The 19,167-nt window shown below is 45.7% G+C and overlaps 2 protein-coding genes across 13 annotated transcripts in view; one reads left to right on the forward strand and one right to left on the reverse strand.

The window, feature by feature from the left end:
- The window catches only part of LOC139598337 (transmembrane protein 204-like), a 63,877-nt gene that overhangs the window by 6,024 nt on the left and 38,686 nt on the right, over positions 1-19,167 (forward strand). For 2 of the 10 annotated variants that reach the window (XM_071444611.1, XM_071444612.1), the window contains exons 8-20: positions 303-439; positions 1,140-1,228; positions 2,478-2,588; positions 3,272-3,357; positions 3,616-3,713; positions 4,603-4,719; positions 5,674-5,745; positions 6,279-6,449; positions 7,093-7,184; positions 8,001-8,100; positions 8,611-8,675; positions 9,273-9,388; positions 12,377-12,487. In XM_071444611.1, the coding sequence (XP_071300712.1) occupies positions 303-439; positions 1,140-1,228; positions 2,478-2,588; positions 3,272-3,357; positions 3,616-3,713; positions 4,603-4,719; positions 5,674-5,745; positions 6,279-6,449; positions 7,093-7,184; positions 8,001-8,100; positions 8,611-8,675; positions 9,273-9,388; positions 12,377-12,480 (1,358 nt within the window). In that variant the 3' untranslated portion in view covers positions 12,481-12,487. Of the gene's footprint in view, positions 1-302; positions 440-1,139; positions 1,229-2,477; positions 2,589-3,271; positions 3,358-3,615; positions 3,714-4,602; positions 4,720-5,673; positions 5,746-6,278; positions 6,450-7,092; positions 7,185-8,000; positions 8,101-8,610; positions 8,676-9,272; positions 9,389-12,376; positions 14,068-18,112; positions 18,338-19,167 lie in introns of those variants that run through there. The other 8 variants (XM_071444606.1, XM_071444615.1, XM_071444609.1 and 5 more) reach the window with 7 other exon arrangements.
- The window catches only part of IFT140 (intraflagellar transport 140), an 85,256-nt gene continuing 79,892 nt past the window's right edge, over positions 13,804-19,167 (reverse strand). For all 3 annotated transcript variants that reach the window (XM_071444601.1, XM_071444600.1, XM_071444602.1), the window contains 10 exons: positions 19,047-19,142; positions 18,565-18,697; positions 18,332-18,475; positions 17,808-17,936; positions 17,419-17,601; positions 16,515-16,721; positions 16,140-16,352; positions 15,897-16,063; positions 14,818-14,959; positions 13,804-14,277 (listed from right to left, as the gene is read on the reverse strand). In XM_071444601.1, coding sequence (XP_071300702.1) covers positions 14,077-14,277; positions 14,818-14,959; positions 15,897-16,063; positions 16,140-16,352; positions 16,515-16,721; positions 17,419-17,601; positions 17,808-17,936; positions 18,332-18,475; positions 18,565-18,697; positions 19,047-19,142 — 1,615 coding nt within the window. In that variant the 3' untranslated portion in view covers positions 13,804-14,076. The remainder of the gene's footprint in view (positions 14,278-14,817; positions 14,960-15,896; positions 16,064-16,139; positions 16,353-16,514; positions 16,722-17,418; positions 17,602-17,807; positions 17,937-18,331; positions 18,476-18,564; positions 18,698-19,046; positions 19,143-19,167) is intronic.

Raw genomic sequence — 19,167 nt, forward strand, 5'->3', positions numbered from 1 at the left:
CTAAAGATTGGCTTGACTTACCATCCTTTTTTGTTTCAGTGAAAACCAAAATATTGCAAATTTAGAATATATTGTGATGTTTTGTTGACTTTGTACCCCCATGGAAGGGTGTGGGTTTGCTGTGCTGGTGCTGAAGGGCACCACTGACACTGCAGAGAAGGAAGCCACAGTTCAGGGACCCTGTCTATCCATTATTGTGTGGTGAGTGGGTAAAGCTTCCCTCAGGGAAGTACTAAAGATGGCTGTTTCTGCCACTGTTTCAGAATTTCAAACATGCACTTTTTGCTGGTTGTTTGTTTCAGAGCTTCTGACAAGCATGATGGAGGGTGTGAAATGCCACTTGGAGAGCAGTCTGCCCCAACTACGGCGTCTGGGCATGGTGGTGGCAGAGAGCATCAGCTTGAACATAAACACCGAGGGGCCTGTCCTGAAGTTTGAGGTGAACGTTTTACTGAAACTTATGACTGGTGTGCTAGGCTTAGAGGAAGTAAAAGCTTTAAACCAGATGATTCAGGGCATTATAGCATTTTTTTATCTGGATATAAGGAGAGGCAGTCACACCTTCAAAAAGAGAGAACCAATTGTATGTAATGATCAGGTGGCTGAGAGTTACCTCAGGAGGGCAATCTACTGGCAGAGGTTAGGATAAACTTGGTAGTTAAAGTTTCTCTTATTGCATGAGGGAATCAGAATCTGATTTGTGGGAGTTGAGGGGAGCTTCAAACCTAAAGCAGTGGTGAGCATTCAGTCCCTAACATGGTGGAAATACCTGTTCTGAGCTGGGATTTTCAAGTCTGACAGGAGATACTTGCTCTGCTCTTTCCAGTAGAATTTATGTGACTTATCTGAATAAATCACATTAATTCTCTAAAAGCCTGCCACGTTCCTCCTGTCACATTGCCATTTATTAAATGTTTGAAATATGGAAATAACATTCTGACCAGGTGTCATCAGGTACCTTAAATATAAGGACAAAGATTACAGCTGCCTGCTGCTGTCAGCACAGGGATTGAAACAGGATTGTTGAGGGTTCATCTGCTCCTGATTTAGTCCATGTGTACTACAAGGGTGAAATGTTGAATGCTGGGGATATTTGCAGTAAGTAATAGAGTGCAGCAGCAGTTATTTTGAATGTCTAGTATGAAGAGGACGATGAAACAAGAGAATTGAAGTCCCTTCTGGTGCAGACTCCATCATTCTGTGTTGTCCCCAGCCTTCCAGATGATGAGTAAGTTGTTGCTACTATTCATGCTGTCTTTTTGCCCTTCTGCATGCCTTTTTCCTATTACACACAAGAACTATGTACAGTATTCAAGATGTTTTATGTATTCTTAAACATCATAATGCACCACCTTCTTACAATGTGATTTAGTTACATTCATAATTCAATTGGTAGTGTGTACTAAAATTGCCTGTTGATAGCTGCATGTGGTGAAACTGTGGTGTAGGGGTCTTGTGTACAAGGGGCCCTTTGGTACAATCAAATGGACATTTCTGTTTGCTTCTTGGAAAGCTGGTATTTGTGTTGTATGCCCCCAGCCCATTCACCCATGACTAAAATCTACTGCGTCTGTCACTCTAAAGACTGCTCTTAACTTCCAGAGCATGTGCTGAGGCTCTTTGGAACACTTTTTGATCAGCTTTGAAGTGAAGCACTTTATGTTACTAGCAGATGAAGCTGTCCAGCACTCCAGGGAAATACAAAAGATTTATTGCTCCCATTTTAGGGGCATGATCAGCATAGTCAGCTGTTAGAGACTGGTTTTGAGAATTAGAGAGATGAAAGGACAATGCCAAAGTCCACAGAAATAGGTTGAGATAGAAAAAATATTCTCAATTATTGTATTCATCCTATGCAAGATCTAGAAATTGTTAAAAATGTTTTCTTCCAATTTTGAAAAGTCATGGAATGGTTTGGATTGGAAGAGACAAAGTCTGTTCCATTCCACACCCTGCCATGGGCAGGGACACCTTCTATTAAGAGCAGGTTGCTCCCAGCCCTGTCCAACCTGGCCTTGAATACTTCCAGGGATCCAGGAGCAGCCACAGCTTCTCTAGGCAGCCTGTGCCAGGGCCTGCCCACCATCATAAGGAAGAATTTATTCCTAATATCCAATCTAAACCTACTCTCAGTTCAGTTTCATTCACAGTTTCAAATCTGGTGCAAGTCAATGTGATCTGGTTATTGGAGTCTTTCATTAGCAGTCCCAGGTATTGTGCAGGGGTACACAGCAAACTAGCCAGTTAAGTTTTTTTTAATCCATTGCTCTTCTGTTAGAAGATTCTGCTTATTTTCTCCCCTTACTCCATTCTCCTTTCCAGTACTTTGTTCTTTGTGTCAGCCAAGCTGGGTGTGAAACTGCAGCAGGAATAATTATCTGCTGTTCTATTTAGGCAGCAAGGGTTGGTAGGGTGGGTAGTTTCTTCCTTGTAAGAACTATTACTGTATCCATTTTAAAATTTCTTGTTCCTCACAGCAGGAGTGAGAAAGCAGGTGCTGCCCTGCCGTTGGTACCAGAGAGGAATGAGAAATCCTATACAGCAGCCCCGGTTAAGGCAGATGAGGAGTCGGATGCTGAACTTGACAGGTATGGGGCAAGAAACAGGGAGGAAATGGGAAATAAATGGCAGATGTGGGGGAAAAGGATCTGTCAGAACCTGCATTTCTTGGCAATTGTTGTCATTTCTGACCTTGTTCAGCTGAGTGGTTTGCAGCAGAGCAGGGCTTTGCATAGAAAATTGCATAGTCAATAAATTAGGCAAGTCCTGTGTTGTGTGCAACTGCTGTATTTGTTCCGTTTGACTTAAATATATATTTCTTGGAAATTGTGGATGGATTTACCATTTTAATAGTGGACCTGCCTTATTCTGTCACTATATGAAGAAATATATCTATATATCTATATATCTATATATATATTTCTGTATATATATGTTAATATGTATGTATGTATGTATGTATGTATGTATTTTATATATATATACACACATAAATCTATAATGAAATCTCAAGAGTCAGTTTTAGTCTCTTGGTCATCTGTATCCTGTCCTTGACCAGGATATCCAGTTCCAGATCTGATCACAGAACTGCTCTTGCCCTAGAACTCCCAAGGATCTCTCTCAGGCCAGGCTTCAGCAGTGCTGCTGAGTGTACAGGAGTGATGTGGTTACAACAGTGTATGCACTGGTTCTTTCTCTTTGTTTGACTATCTGGGTAAAGCAAGAACATCTGCACCCCATAAACTAACCCCTACCTTTAATTCTTTTACAGTGATGATGACCTCATCCCTTATGACATGTCTGAGGATAAAGAGCTAAAACTTAAGGCTCCTATGTATATCCGAGACTGTATTGAAGGTAGGAGATTTTGGGCTGAGTCTTTATCTGTTTCTTACTGAACTTGGGAGAGTGAACTCTTGCATAGGTTTATTTTTTTCTGATCTAATTTGAAGAAGCTATAGAATTTTTGAGTAATTTTAGTTAATTTTAGTTTAGTTCCTAATGCTTCTCATGCTGAATGTCTGTACCAAGACAAATGATTGGCAGAAGGAAGTTTGGGTATATACCCAAACACAGCCATTCTGTTAATAACTTTTGTTAATCCTTTGATTTCAGTTCTGACTGGATCAAGATCTGAAGATGTGGACAAATGGGAAGCTACAGTCAAGGCACTTGAGAGCTTGGTTCGGAGGAATCCAGCAGCAACAAGAGAGGTAAAGTAATATGAACTATGTTACAAGAGGGCTATATTGCCCTTTGCTGTCATGAGGAGACTAAACATGCCAGTGGAGCAGAAGGACTGGCTAATGTGTGACTGGGTCAAAGGTACACATTCACAAGCTTTCAGCTTGGAAGTAGAAGGAAATAGTTGCCTTGAAGGTGAGGCACAGGGGAGCAGAGAAGCAGAAAAAGTGCTGGCAGCGCCCTGCCGTCTCCAGTGCTCAAAATGAAGCATAATACAAGTAGTGTTTGCTAGTGTGAGGAAGCTCCATGCTTTATTCTGGGCAGGAAAAACACTAAAAAATGAGATTACAGAGCAGCCATTTTGTATTTTGAATTGAAATTCAATTTGTTATTCCCCAACGAAAATGGAGGAAAAATCAAATGCACTTTCCCTATTTGCTTGTACAAGCATAATGTCTTGTGGAGGCAGTAATTGGATTGTACTGGTCAAGATAAAAAGCTCAGGGGAGAGGAATGTGGGACAAGGTCACTGTGTGAAGAGTACTTGTCACTACCTGCTAGTGAGCACTTGCAAGTGTCAGAGACACCAGCTGAGAAAGAGAAGGGCTGTGCTGCTGTACCCTGTACCCCATCTGTTACAGTGACTATTCATTCTATGTCATGATGCTACTACTTCTCCAAAACAGTCTCAGTGAAATGTGAACAGAGAATTGGCAGGTGGAGAATCTGTTCAGGGTTTTGGGAAATAAGTCTGATGGCATTTGGCTTAATGTGTTTTCTCTCCCTCCTAAGGAATGGACATGTTGCCTAAACAAAATACTTCCTTGTCTTTGACCATTAGAAGAGGTCCATAATTCCTATGAGGAAAAAACCCAAACACCATCAGGGTTTTGATTCTTTTTTTCATACTTTGAGCAGGTTAGCGTGGAGCTGGCAAAAATATTATTGCATCTGGAGGAGAAGACCTGTATTGAAGGCTTTGTGGAGCTCTGTCAAAGAGCTCAAGTAGCTGTTTTAACCACAGACCCAATACCTGTGAGTTCCTCCTACTATTTTCCTTTTTCCAATTGAAGCACAGGCAAAAATTGAAGCAGGTGAAGTCTCTCTCTCATTTGATAGAGGGAGCTGTCTGGGTGGTAGAACAGGTAGTTCAGGTCTAACAACATATATGCTCCTGAAGAATCTGCAAGGAATGTCTGAACCAGTGGGAAAAAGAACACCCTGTCAAACAGAGGAACTGTGTGGAGGCTGTTGGTTCAATTGTACCTGAAAAGGCAGATCAGATAAGAACTTGTTGTAATGAAGGGTTTCACATAAAGGGAAGCTGGGGCAGAGAGGGCTTCTACAGAGAAAGACCTGACTGGTGATGGTAATCAGGGAATCACAGACTGGTTTAGGTGGGAAAGGATCTTTAAAGTCCATCTCATTCCAACCCCCTGCCATGCCAGGGACACCTTCCACTATCTCAGGTAGCTCCGAGCTCTATCCAGCCTGGCCTTGAATACTTCCAGGGATCCAGGGGCAGCCACAGCTTCTCTGGGCAGCCTGTGCCAGGGCCTCAGCACCTTCACAGGGAAGAATTCCTTCCTAATATCCAATCTAGATCTATTCTCTGCCAGTTTAACATCTTTATCTTTTATGCTAGCCAGGCCCCAGTAAAAAGCCTCCGTTCATCTTTCCTATAATGTTCTTTAAGTACTGAAAGGCCACAGTGACATCTCCTAGCTGCTGTGGTGCTTGTTTCGGTACCTCTGCATAGGAGGGTGAGAAGAGTGATGCAGTCTCATCTGTCATTCAGATTTTTTGGGAGAATCTGAAAGTGGAAGTGTCTGAATTTCCGATTTGCACTGTGTGTTTCTTCCCATCTCTTGGAGGCTTGCTGTTACCTAACAGGAAGCAGAACCTGTGAAATTAAATGCTTTTCAAGTTAATGGGAAGGCTGTTTCTAGCATGGGTCCCTGTTCATTGTACCCTGATTTTTCTGTACAGGTTGCAAAGTACTTGACCTCCCAGTTCTACTCTCTGAACTACAGTCTCCGTCAGCGCATGGACATCCTTGATGTGAGTGCTCTTACTTCCCACTTTCCTTCTGTCTGTTGCACCGGTGCTGAGGTGTATTGGTATTACCTTTTATTCCTCATGGGAGAAGGCAGAGGCATGGGAATCTCTTACGTTACTATTTGTGTGTGGCATTCCCCTCTCATTCCTAACCCTGCTACACTCCATCACATAGGGATCTCTCCCCACAGAATGCAGAGCATGTGTTGGGCATTTGCTTGGGAGAAGCCACTGTTTACTTTCACATCATCAGTCTGTTTTATCTTCCCTTTCTGAAGGACAGTGATCTGTCTGTGACTCCTTCCACACTTGAGTCTGAAGGAGGAGCCACCGCTCTGTTTCAGGGCTAAGTGACCAAGTGCTTGGTCAGTACTCAGAGCCAGGTGGCTGTTGGAGGTCAGTTTCCTGCTGTTCTTCACTCTAAAACTGTTGTGCCTTTCTGCTTTGTTGCCACTGTCAGTTTGGATGCAGGGAACACTTTTGTTGCTCCCTAGGAATTACCCATTTTTAACAGAACCTCTCTCTGTTTTATTTAGGTATTGGTTTTGGCAGCTCAGGAACTGTCCTGTCCCAAATTCCATGGGAAGACCAAACATTCTGGTGTCCAAAAACCTTGTATTCAGCTCCTTCCAGAAAGTGACAGCTCTAAGGGCTGGAGAAGAATTGTTGAGGAGAGGATCAAAAGCAAGACTCGGAGATTTGATATGGTGAGGCTAGAGGCAAACTAATGAAAAATCCACCAGAAATAGGGACACTTGGAGTTACTGCAAGCTCTGTCTGGAAAGAGCAAAATACCTGTGAAAGTGGACCCAATCCAAAGGAAAGTTTGGATTTCTCCTCTCCAGCAGGGAGAGGAAGATAAATCTGAAATTCCTTACCTGGCTTTGAGAGATAATTGTTGTTCTGTGCTTGTTCTGAGCTTGTGTGGCCACTGCAGGGAGCTGTGACTTCACCTCGCAATCCCAGGGCCTCCATCAGACTAGCTGCCTCTGGGCTACACTGTCTCAGCCTTCCTATTTTCCAGGGAGATAAATTGATGCCAGTTTCCTAGTGTTCAGAACTCCCCTGTGGTTCAGCCTGGAGAGTTTGCCTTCCAAAACTCCTTTATCCCTTGCATGTTCTTATATCTAACTGAGCAGTGCTGAGGCATATTGTATTGAAATGTTTAGATGTGGAGAAAATCCAAAATGGGAAGTGAGCAATCCAGTTGGGAAACTGGTAGCCATAGGTGTACAAGCAGTAGTTGACGGTGGGCTGTCTGCAAGGAATCTGTAGTCTTGACAGTGTCCAGTGAAGTGGAAGAACTGGATGCTGTATCTTGTGCCTAGACTTCATTTTTCTCTTGGACAGGGTCAGTCTCGTGTGGAACTGGCTTCCTGCCCAAATGAGTTCAATTCTGTTGCTGGACATTTCTTTTTCCCATTGATTCAGCACTTTGACAGGTGAGTGTGAACACCTTAGGATGTGGGATGTGGACATAGCAACGGCCAGAGTGAACCTTTCTGCTTGTCCTGCTTGCCTCAAAGCAGCAGGCTACAGCCCAGGAGCTCTGCAGGAGCCCAGTGACACCACACTGACACTTGGACCCTTCACAAAGCTTGAGGAGGAGTGGACTGTGGTCTTTTGGACTTATCCTTTGAAATCTTGTGGGGCAGGTGTATGTAGGACCCTGCAGAAGTGAAGATCCATCAGCAGGTACTCAGACAAGTAATTCTGGCAGCACCACACCCTTTATCTTGGCTGAGCCTCTACTGTGGGCTGGTTCACACAAACCACAGAGCTCAGACTGCAGTCTTGAACCAAAGTTAGCTCCATCTCTGGTTTGGCCTATCACCTGCACTAGTCTTTGAGGCCACAGTATAGGACACAGTTTATTGTGAGTCCCTTAAGTCTTTGTGAACCTAAGGAAGGCAGAGTAATCAGTTCCATGATAACCAAGAATATTGTAATACCAGTTGTAATGGTAGGCAGTGGGGGCAGCTTTTGCCTATAGGTCTTTACAGGTAAAGCCTGTTGGTAGAATATGTGATACCTGCTGTACGAGTAGAGGATATTGCTCTGCAAGATACTGGTCTGGGAGGAAAGATGAGAGCAAACAGCTCTGATCTCTGTTAACGTGGTAGTGCCTAAATAATGGCTGTTGTTCTAGGGATTCGGGCTTTTGGGGACAACTCCCCCTTCATAACCCTCCTGACCGTTCCAAAGAGGCACTGATCATCCTTCTCACTGCTACACAACCCTGTGTCTTATACTTGCAGGCCTTTAACAACATTTGATCTCCTGGGAGAAGATCACTTAGTCCTTGGAAGACTGGTTCACACTTTAGCAGTTCTGATGTACTTGGCTGTCAACACTGTGGTAAGGAAGGGCAGAGGGAAGGGGTGACTTCCAGCCTGGGAACTTGAGGTGTCTTCCAGATTAGCCATGTGCTTCAGGGCCTGCTGCCCTGAGACTGGCAGCAAGTTGGAGTTGAGTGGGCTGAGAAGTTGTGAAATGGGCTGGGAAGAAATAGTCAGAAAATAGACATGGGATTCAAGCCACCCCTGCATTGTCTTTTGCTTCTTGTCAACTTCTTGGGGGGATTGGGCACATTATTTCACTTTACTGCCAAAGTTTCCACATCTGTAAAATAAATTCAGTTGTATCTGATCTTAAGAAAACCTTTGTTCAAGCATTTGGACAACACTCCCAAGCTCATGATGGGGTTGTTGGGGTGTCCTGTGCAGGGCAGGAGTTGGATTCCTGACTCTTGTGGGTTCCTTCCAGCTCAGGACATACTGTGATTCCATGAGCAGTATGTCTTGAGGCCCAGCTCTACAGGGCAATGTGGATGGTATTCAGTGCTGCTGTCACAATCCTCTTTTGCAGGCAGTGACAGCAATGGGAAAGGCACTGCTGGAATTTATTTGGGCGCTGCGTTTCCACACAGACTCGTGAGTTACTGTCGTTGTATACTCTCATTTTTAAAGATCAGCTGTGAGCCAGCCTCCAGTCATGGTTTGTCTTTGTCCAAGACGAGCATCTGGCTCTGAGTGTCAGTGACTTAATGCATTTACTTTGTGCTCTCCTCCAGCTGTGTGTTCTTATGACTGTGTTTAATGTCAGCCCAACATATGAACTTTGCTGGTGTCTTCTGGTGTGGCAGTACAGCCATTACCTATAGAAAGGTTGACAAATTTCCTGACTACCTGTCCATGTGATAATTTCATCTGTGTTTACTCAGGGAGCTCAGAAAACTCTAGATTCACTTCCAGCATTTAGTCTTGGAAAGGAATTAAGGCATGTAGCCAAAAGTCTGTAAACATCCAATATCTGTTTTGCTCTCAGATGTGTCCAGGACTCTGAATTGTGTTAGGCTCCTGTGCACAGCATGACAGGGGCTCTGTATGTGAGACACACTGCAAGATTACACCCCTAAGCACCAGGAATATGGCAAAAGTTGTCATGCCATTTGAAACTGGAGAGCCCCTGAGGTGAGGAAGTCAATGCAGAGCATAAAACTGCATTACCAGTTCAGTCCTTGTCCACAGGTATGTGCGCCAGGGCCTTTTGTCCTGTATCTCCTCCCTGCTCCTCAGTGTCCCTACCGAACAGATTCTGGCAGACATGACAGAAGAGCTGTTGGAGACTCAGTCCTGGCTGGGAGGTAAGACCTGGTGGGGTACAGCAGTGCTTTTCTGGTTAGTGGTGTGGTCTTTGTGCAGCATCTCTTTAATTGTGATGGCAGCAGTGATGTCCTGGCATTGTGCATCAGAGATCTCCATGATCAGCAAGTAGAGCACATGTGTGCTGTAGAGATGCAGTGCTGGGGTACCTGAGGCATAAGCCAAGAACTGGGTATGGCATTACAAACTGTGACTGTCTTCACAGGCTACCCAGAAAAATCCCCAAAGATAGTCTGTGCCCCCTTTCTCCATGTGAGCAGATGACCACCCACCTCATGAAGCTACAGGAAGTGTTGTCACATGGCCTGTTACCCCCAGGCAGTGACTTTGGCCAGCAGGAGCACACAAAGCTTCTACAGCCTACAGCCTATTTACACCATGTGCTCATGAAGGGGTGTTAGAGCTAAAAACAGGAGGAAGAGGAGCATGGCCTAGTATCTAGTTTCCTATTGTCGATGGAAAGAAAAAGCTACAAAAGACAGCAAATTACTTTATATGCTGTACCCAGCACACCTTACATCAACACAGACTGTGTCTGTGGGTTCTGGCAGGCTGGAGCTGCACAGATCAGTGCTTAGGTACTGCAGTGAGCTGGAGTGAAAAGAACAACTAATGTTGAAGCCTTCGCTGTGTTGTGAGGGTGATTCTTGTTATTCCCTGGTCTGGTTTCCTTCACCATTCTCACTTTTGGTGAGTCGCTTCCCAGAGGGAGCAAGCAGGAAGCAAACTGACCCAGCTGGCCTCTGATCCTGGCAGGTTGGGGTGCTCTGTGCCCTTTCAACGGAAGAGAGCTGCCATGTGGGGCTGAAGACTTCACTTTTCCCATGACACTATGTGCTCTTAGGAATCTGCTTGTCTCTGCATTTAACACTGCTGTTACCAAGTGAAACCTTTCAGGGATGTATTTCCAGCATGAGGGTTCGCATAATCCATTTTCTGTGAGTTATTTTGGGGAGGAGGAGGATGACCAAGATAGTAGCATCTTCTCATGCTTATGGGTAGTGTAATAGCCCTGTCTTTTCATCTAATGCTTTAGCATGAAAGCTGCATGGTTATTCCTGGTGGGAATGAGAGCAGGGTAAGATAACTGTTGTGGGTATACCAGAGAAAGGAAAACTGCTGTAGGAGTTGTTTAGAAGCCTTAAAGAATTCAGCTTCACATATGGTCAGGTGCAATTTAAGTGCAATTTAAAGGGCTTCTAGAGCTGCTTTCTGAAACACACCAGCTTCTTGGGCTGTGCCTTTGCTATTTATTGTAAGGCTGTTGGGGAAACAGTTCACAGGGAGGTACTGGGCCCTCCCTGCTGCTCCAACAGGTCAAGTCTGGCACTAGAGACCTGCTTCTGTGACTGAATCGCAGGTCTGAGCTCGTGGACTTGGCTGTTGCTTCATGACTCTTCCAGACAAGATTTGCAAGAGGAGTCATGTATTAGCTGTGCTGTAGCTGGAAATGACAAGCTGTCTTGCATGGGAGCCCTGGCTGCTATACGTTTTAGCTTAAAGTATCTTTGTTTCTCTCATGGCCAAAGCACAGTGATGAACAGTGGGATAGGAAATGTTATGCATGTAGTGCTTAGTAGAAATCCACAGACTTATTTCAGTTGGTTGTTATATCCAGGCCTCTGCAAACTGCTGTAGTGTGTCCTGTGACTAACTGTTGGCCCTTCAACCTGTTGGCTGCAGCCCTGGCACTGTCTGCACTGGATGCTTTGGGACATATCAGCTATGGAGAGAGACTAGAATCCACTTTGGACTTGTCCGTCATTACCCTTAGCTGCCATGCTGGACTTGCTGTTGACCAGCCTGATCCTTTCTGGGGGAGGAAGGGAATACCTAAATGCTTCTAGGAAATGCCCTAGGAAAGGACATTCCCTGAGGATCCCTTTGATTCCTCAGCAGCTGCCTTTGAGGGAATTCCCCACCCCTTGCAAGTGCTCTGCATCTATGTCATGGGTAAGTGGGGTTTATATCAGGACCAACAGAACACTCTGATGCCTTGTGCCTCCCATGCAGTGCCAGCAGTGCCAGGTCCATGTTCATGGAACAGAAAAAACACCAACAGCACTCTAAGCTTTTGAGCTTGTTCCAATCTGCCTTGTAACCTTCCTTTTTGTCTTCTGCAGAGGGAGTATGGAAGCACCAGGGTGCACCCTCCCTAGATTATAAATAGCTGTGCTCCAGTGACATGAGTCATGTGTTTGGGCTGACAGTGCCGGGCTCCCAGCACAGTACTCGTGCGTACAGGATATCCTCACACAGGCTCCCTGCTCTTCCAGGCTCCCCTGCTCAGACATCCTGCATGCATCCTGGTTGTTACTTTGCAGGCCCATGAAGGGCCCCTGGAATAACAGCTGCTGGGAACAGCCTCACGCTGCCCTTACGTGCTGTGGGAAGTGTGGAACCCGTTGCTCAGAAGATTGGTCTTTCAGAGTGGAGAATATGCTGAACCTTGGGGCCTGTCTCCTTCTTTCCCCGTTGGCATCCTGACCCCAAATTCAGGAAGGAGCACTGACCATTTTAGATTGCAAGAATGGCAGAGTGGAGACTTTGGACTTTGGAGAAGTGGATTTCTAGCTGCAGACTTCATTCACACTTATAGCTCAGCTGTACGAAGCTTTTGTATAGCTCAAAGTGACAAGTACAAATTCTGGCATGGAGATTATCCCATGGGTTCCAAGGTCAGACAGTTTCTACAATGTTTCCGACCAACTGACTATTTGTTTCTCCCTCAAAACTGGAGCACTGCCCCATGTGGCAGTCAGGGCTTGGCTGAACTCATGCTGCTTTACATGATCAAGTTTGTACATCTCTGCCTTCTTGCCTAATGCAGTTCCTGCAAGTCCTGATGTCCAAGCCCAGCCATAGGTGCAAATGCTGTTGTTTAGTTCTGTGATTGTCAGTAAAATAGTGAGAAGTGTTAAGGGCACTTTTTCCCATTCTCCAATTAACAGTGGCTGCTTCTTTTGCAGATGTGATGGAGAAAGATCCTGATGGGGACTGCAGAAGGCTGGCCCTGCAAAACTTGCTGCTAATGGAGAACCTGAAAAGGAAACTTGAAGCTGTTCCTTCCTAGCTAAAGGGTAACAGAAATTACCTTTTCCTTGTGCTCTTGCCAGCTGGATGTATTTGGGCACTGCTGGGGCCTCTTCAGCAGTCACCTGGCTGGAGGAGAGGAAGAAGGGGGAAGGGTTCTGAGCTGTAAGCCAGTGAGCCTGACTTGACATCTGGACTTTGTAGTGGAGGCCAATTGAGTGAGCTCTGGGTATCCGGTACAGCGTGTACAGATGCAGGAAGGTAGGCGAGTGCTGCCATCCTCCCGCGCCCCCAGCCCCCACCCCAGCTATTTATAACCTTGGCAGGTCTGAGCACTCAGCTAAAAATACAGGGAAGATCTCACAGAGCCTTCTTGTCAAAAAAACAGGAGGGCTGGGGAGGGCCACTTGCCACTATGACCTGCCCCTTACAAAGGCTCCCATGTCCCTGAGCAGCTGGAGTTTGTGGGGCCAGCTGTTGGTCTGCTGCTGGAAGGAGTGGAAGATACGGCACTGCTGATGGGATGTAAGCACTGGATAACTACACTGAAATGCTGAAAGTATGCCAGACTTTAACAGCCTGAGGTAGAGCTGGGCTGTGGCTAGGAAGGAATAAGACAGGGAATTCTTTTTGTATAATCTTAGTACAGAAGTTTCTACTAAAGAATAAATAATGTTCAGATTTTGACTTTAAAATCTCCCCAAACCTACTCCCCTGAAAGCAATTTAGAAACTTCATGTTCACCCCAAGTTTTGAAGCAAGTCACAAAACATGAAAAAGAAAAACCATTCTAAGTGTAAGGGCTAGTTGGTAAGAAATGTGAGTGATCATAGCTACTCCTTGGCAGGGCACGGTGACAGGCAGAGGTGAGCAGAACCTTGGTTCTTACGTTGAGCTTTACTTCTCTCAGTCGTGCTTGTGCCAGGGAAGAAAGCGACCTCCAAAAATCTGACTAGTACAGAGTGGCTTGATGTAACTGCAAGAGAAGGAGCTTCAACGCAAGAAAGAAAGCTTGAGCAGAGATTGGACTAGGGGGCATCCAGGATCCCTTCCAACCCAGGCATTCTGTGACTCTGAGGTTTACCCCAGATGTCTGTAAGGAGTTCTCTAGCCCACATGACCCTCTGATGTATTTGAACAGAGAAGCTTTTGCTGGGGAAACTGCCTTCAGCCTGCAGGAGAGGGTAGTTTGATTTTAACCAAGCTCCTACCCAAATGGGATGGGGATTGTTTCAGAAGGTCTAACTTCTAAGGAATCACAGATCTGCACCTTAGCAGATCACAGCTGTACTTGAAAGGCAACTCAGAGTTTCCACCTCAGTTATTCAGCTCTTCTGTACTGAGAAAAAGTGAAGTTACAATATGCAGTTCTTACTGGGTTTTTCTGCCTCAAATTTATTAAAATACTAAAACCAGCTTCTAACAGAATGTACATGTGAATTGCTGTATGCTGTGCTTGAGAGAACGTATTAACTCTAATACTGTTGCTTATACAGTCAAGCAGGAAAAAGAAATTTCTTGATAATAACCAAAAAGTTGTGTGGTGATGGCATGTGATTGATCTGGGCCCCCCTAATGAGGATGGAATAAATGAGCTGATAATAAAGTCAGTTTTGCATTTGGTAAATTATCATTGTCAGGGGTCCTCCACTTCATCAGCCACTTCTTCCTCCTCCCTGTTGTCCATGCTGCCATGGCCAGAGTGTGCTGGGGCCTGGGCTTGGCTCATGGGAACACCAGCTCCTCGGTGCACAGCCTCCATGGTCTGTGGGGACACATAATAGCTCAGGTTTGAGGCTGGAATTCTTTTCTGCATCTCTTCCAGGTAGCGATAAGCCTAAAGGAATGCAGAGATCACTGTCAGAGGTAGCAGTGCTACAGGGGCCCCAATAAACCATTTCTTGTACTTTGCACATTAAAAGTGAAGTTCATCAGCACACCTGGAGGATCTTGCACTTGACACCCTCATGTTTCATCAGAGCACTGGACCTGTTCAGGGGATGTCTGGCACATCTGCCATGAAGGAGCAATTCACTGTTTCCTCAAATAACTGCCATTTTACAGTTTTTTCCTCTGGCCAGGTAGCAAACACAGTGTGGTGGCATTGCTGAGGCATGCACCAAGACTTACCCTCTGTTCTCACTGAATTACTGGGAGTGGTTAAGAATCTACCACCATTTACCCTCTGTGTCCTGTGAGCTTTTCTTTTCTCCCATAGAATGAAAAATAGAGGTAAAGTTCCTGAGCTGTGCCTCACCCCGCTGCACATTTAGGCTCCTACCATGGAACATCTTCCTGTGTGAGAGCCATGCTCCACCAAGCTGTACCAGTGGACAATATGGCTTCTGTAGGTTAGAAGAATTAAGACTTTACTTACTGTATGGAATTCCTCCACTTGTGCATAATGCTGAACCAAAAATCCCAGGACATCACCATGCCGGATGGCATTGTCAAAGGCCTGTTCAGCCAGGAGCAGTTCACACTGCCTGACTGCTTCTTCAGTGTCTTCAGGGTAAACTCTAGGAAAGGGGAAAAGGAAGTGTCACAGCCCAAGGAGAGCATTCAGCTTATCCAGACAAGGACAGGGAAGAGTTTTTACTGCATAAGTTTTCATGACAGAAGCCCAAACAAAACCCAGAAATGCCCCTTGTCCTGGGGCTGATTGGCCAGTGTGGGCAGCAAGGGATGCCTGCCCTGCTCAGATGAGACCCCCACCTGCAGAGTTCCCTCCAGCCCTGGGGTTCCAGCACAGGCAGGATATGGGGTTGCTGGAGCAAGTCCAGAGGAGGCCATGAAGGTGTTCCAAGGGCTGGAGCCTCTCTGGACCCAGGCTGGGAGAGCTGGGGGTGTTCATCTGGAAAGAAGGCTCCAGGGAGGGGCTCCAGGATAGCTGGAGAGGGACTTGGGACAAGGGCCCTGAGAGACAGGACAAGGGGGAATGGCTTCCCACTCCCAGAGGACATGGTTAGATGGGATATTGGGAAGGAATTGTTCCCTGGGAGGGTGGGGAGGCCCTGGCACAGGGTGCCCAGAGAAGCTGTGGCTGCCCCATCGCTTGAAGTGTTCAAGGCCAGGTTGGATGGGGCTTAGAAGATCATGGGGTAGTGGAAGGTGTTCCTGCCTATGGCAGGCTTTTGGAACAAGATGGTCTTTAAAGTCCCTTCCCACCCAAACCAGTCAGTGATTCTGTGATTTTATGATAATCACCTTTCTGGCTACACCTCCCTTGGTCTATATCCTTCTCTTTCAGGTTACCATCTTTAATGCAACATTTTAAATGCACTTTTAAAAATCACATTATGATTTCCCTGCTAGAAAAATGTATCAGCAGCTTTTTTTTTTTTTTTTTTTTTTGCAGCAAGCTGCAAATTACTTATTAAACTTCAGGTACTGTTACAACTTCTATTCTGGTATGATATTTTTGTCAGTTTCTGTACTATCCATGCTGCAGCTCACCTCTGAGCATGGATGAACCGCTTCATCAGACTCATCCTGCTCTGCAGGTGACCAAGTTTACTTTCTTGTTCCACAGGGCTTCTGGCCTTTGCTTTGGAAAGGCACTTGTATGCTTCTGTCAGTGCTCTGTGGGCTTTTTCATAGTTCTGATACTCATCGATTTCTACCTGCAAGAGGAGAAAGGAGGTCTAGCTCGAGAGCCAATAAACCAAACACCTTCAGTAGTCACAGAAAGGGCAGTACCTGAGCACATGCATCATAGAAACCTGCCAGGAGGTCAAGGGCCCCTCCTTTGGTGTAGAAGCTGATGATATTTGCAATAATCTTTGCGTCCTTGCGCCAATCCAGTGACTGCAGGTAGTTGGCTGCCATGATATAAATTTCTCTCTGTCTGGAAACTCCCGCAAAGAAGATAATTTTCTCAGTATCTCCAGATTTCAGTAATGCCCTCATAGCCTGGCAAGGGAAAGAGTGGCACAGATGGAGAGAGGGAAAATACTGTGAATGCAAAAACACCATCAAGATGGTTCAGAAGTTTCATGTGGGTAGCTACTGTAGGAAGTCTGCTTCAAGGTTTACTTTTCAAAACACCCTCGTTTTGAGGCTCTCCAGGCTGACCTTTAACTTGTTTCCTGCTTGTGTGTATTTCTTGGTGGCAATGTGGTAGTTGCCTTGTCTCATGCAGCAGTCAGCAATTTGCTCCAGCAGCTCTCTCCGGGACTCCTCAGAGAGATCCTGGGATTCCTTGGAGACTGTCATCTTCTCAGCCAGCTCCTCGGTAATGGTTAGGTTCTGCTCCAGGCAGAGCTGCAGAGCTTCATGGTACTAATGGGAGCAAGAGAGCAATGAGATGTTGTAAACACTACCATGATACCTCACATTTGCTTGTGGAGTAACCTACAGAAATCCGCTAGAAACACAAGTAAGTATCTGAGGATGCTCTGTCTGGAACACTGGGCTGTAGTTACATGTCAACATCAGCCCCTGTTCAGGCACACACTGTCCCATTTGTTTGCTAAGAAGAACATGTTTGTTCTTCCATGACAACACTGCTCTCACACAAGTGTGCCATTAAAGATTCAGCCATTTTGACTCTGAACATGAGGTTTTCAGAGACACACAAGTCAGGTTTGTTAGGCACGATCAATAGTAACATTTCCAGCAAATACAAATAAATTGAAAGATTTTGTTAAATATTTTGGTACTTCCCATATAGGAACAAATTCTGAGTAGGCTATACAAAAGCTTGTAGTCCAGAAAAGGGCTATGGTACCCTTGCAAAGTGTAGAAGAAAGCCAGCCATAGGAGCTTGTTAAAGAGGAGGGAGCACAGAATGGTCTGGTGCCCAGCATTTTGGCAAGGCTGAGCTGCCAGTGCCTCTGAATCACTGGCTTAGGAGGAATCTTGAAACTTTACAAGGGTCTCTTGTATCTGTTTATCTGCACAGATGAATGGGTGTGTGCAGGTACACACCTGTTGTGCTCCTCTACCTGTGCAGAGGGGACCAGAGGGCTCAGCTCACCTTCTTGGCTGTGAGCAGCAGCTCCATTGCCTTCTCATACTGAGCATGTTCAATGAAGAAGCCGGAGCAGCGGGCGAGCAGGGCTGGATCGGATTTCTCATCCAGGTCCTCAGCAATGAGCTGTAGGGCCCCGAACTGCTGCGTGGCGAAGGCCAGCTCCAGGGCTTTGGAGAAGTGTCCTGCCTGCAAAATTAGGAATGAGGCTTCAAAGACTAGAATGAGCACTACAGAGCCAGTTCACAGGACACCCTGGCTTAATAAAGTATTACTCACCATGAAAAAATTACAAATAAGCAGGACATAGTAAGCACCACAGCTGATTTACAATTCCTCTGCTGTAGGAACTGCTTCAGAGTAAAGTTTGAGAGTTTTTACTAAAAGATATTTACCTTGTGGTATAACATAACAGCTCTGTCCATTTGATCCCCCTTTTCCTCATAATAGCAGGCTGCCTCTATCATGTCTTCTGGTGAGCTCAGGAGAGCCAGGTTCATCAGCTGATCATTTAAATTATTCGCCTGTTCAAAAGCAAAGGTTTGGCTCTGGGTGTGCGCACAAAAATTTCGTAATTCCAACTTCTGGCAAGCCTGTGTCTTTATGCTGTCCCATAGTACTAAACTCTCACCCCCTTCTGTGTAAAAAAACCTCTATAACCCAAGTGATCTTCAGCTTTGATTATGATTATTTCTTTCAGGGATTTTCTGATGAGCTGTTTAAGAAAATACATTTCCAAACCACCAAGGCTTTATTGATCCACCTTTAGTAGAAGAGGTCCACAGAAACCAGGAGCAGCTTCATCATGGGCTGTTCAAGAGCAGGCAGTGTCTTATGGGACAGAACAGGCACGAACACCTTATACTCCCAAAGGGCAGAAGCCCGTGCTGGTGTGGGCACACGGCGCCTCTCAGCGTACCTTGCACAAGCGGATGGCATTGTTGAACGCCTGGGCCCGGCTGTAGAAGTGCACGGCCTGCTTGATGTCCTCCTGACTCTCGTACTGGCGTGCCAGGTGATAGGAGGCTGCCCCATTCCCCGTTTCATTTGCTATTTCGGCAGCCTGCAGAGGGAATTGTACAGCTTTACTTCATGTCCATGCTCCTCCCAGGACTGAGAGCTCTGGAAGCAGGTGGAAGCAGGCTGCCTTACCTTCTCAATGTTGCCTTGAAAGCAGTGAACACGGACTAGGGAAAAATAGTCCTGAGCCAGTGCATAGTATTTTAATGCGGACTCCATGTCTGACTGGCTCTCCAAGTACTGTGCCCACCACTTCCACAGGCTCCTGGAAAAGCAACAGTATTAACTGCAGCAATGAGAACTGACAGATGCTGTTTGTCACTGCTAGAGAGCTTGAACTAAAGACTTAACACACTTCTCAGTGTGTTCATGGTTTACCCCAACCCAAGTGTGACACTCCCAAGATCTGCAGTATACCAGAAGTCAGCCTGGATAACAATGTGGCAGTTCTTATGCAAGTGCAGCATAAACCTGAAAAGCTGTTGGAGGGTCATAGTGGATAAGGCAGGGGTTGAATGAGACTGAGAAGATTCACACTCTGTCATCCTTGCACTCATCACAAATTGTATGTCAGACCTGACAGCCCGTGTAGAAGGAACAAGCATAGCACTCACTTGTCTTTCATCTTGTTGATGTAGTTCTCCAGTGCTTGTAAGTCTTCAGAGAGCATTCGAGGTACCTCAAACCTGTGTGTGTCTGACTTTTCATAGCTGTAGAGAAGAACATATTAGATGT

The sequence above is a fragment of the Agelaius tricolor genome, unplaced genomic scaffold, assembly GCF_023055355.1.
Source record: "Agelaius tricolor isolate 1412-34295 unplaced genomic scaffold, bAgeTri1.0.p SCAF_19, whole genome shotgun sequence".
NCBI classification, from domain to species: Eukaryota; Metazoa; Chordata; class Aves; order Passeriformes; family Icteridae; genus Agelaius; species Agelaius tricolor.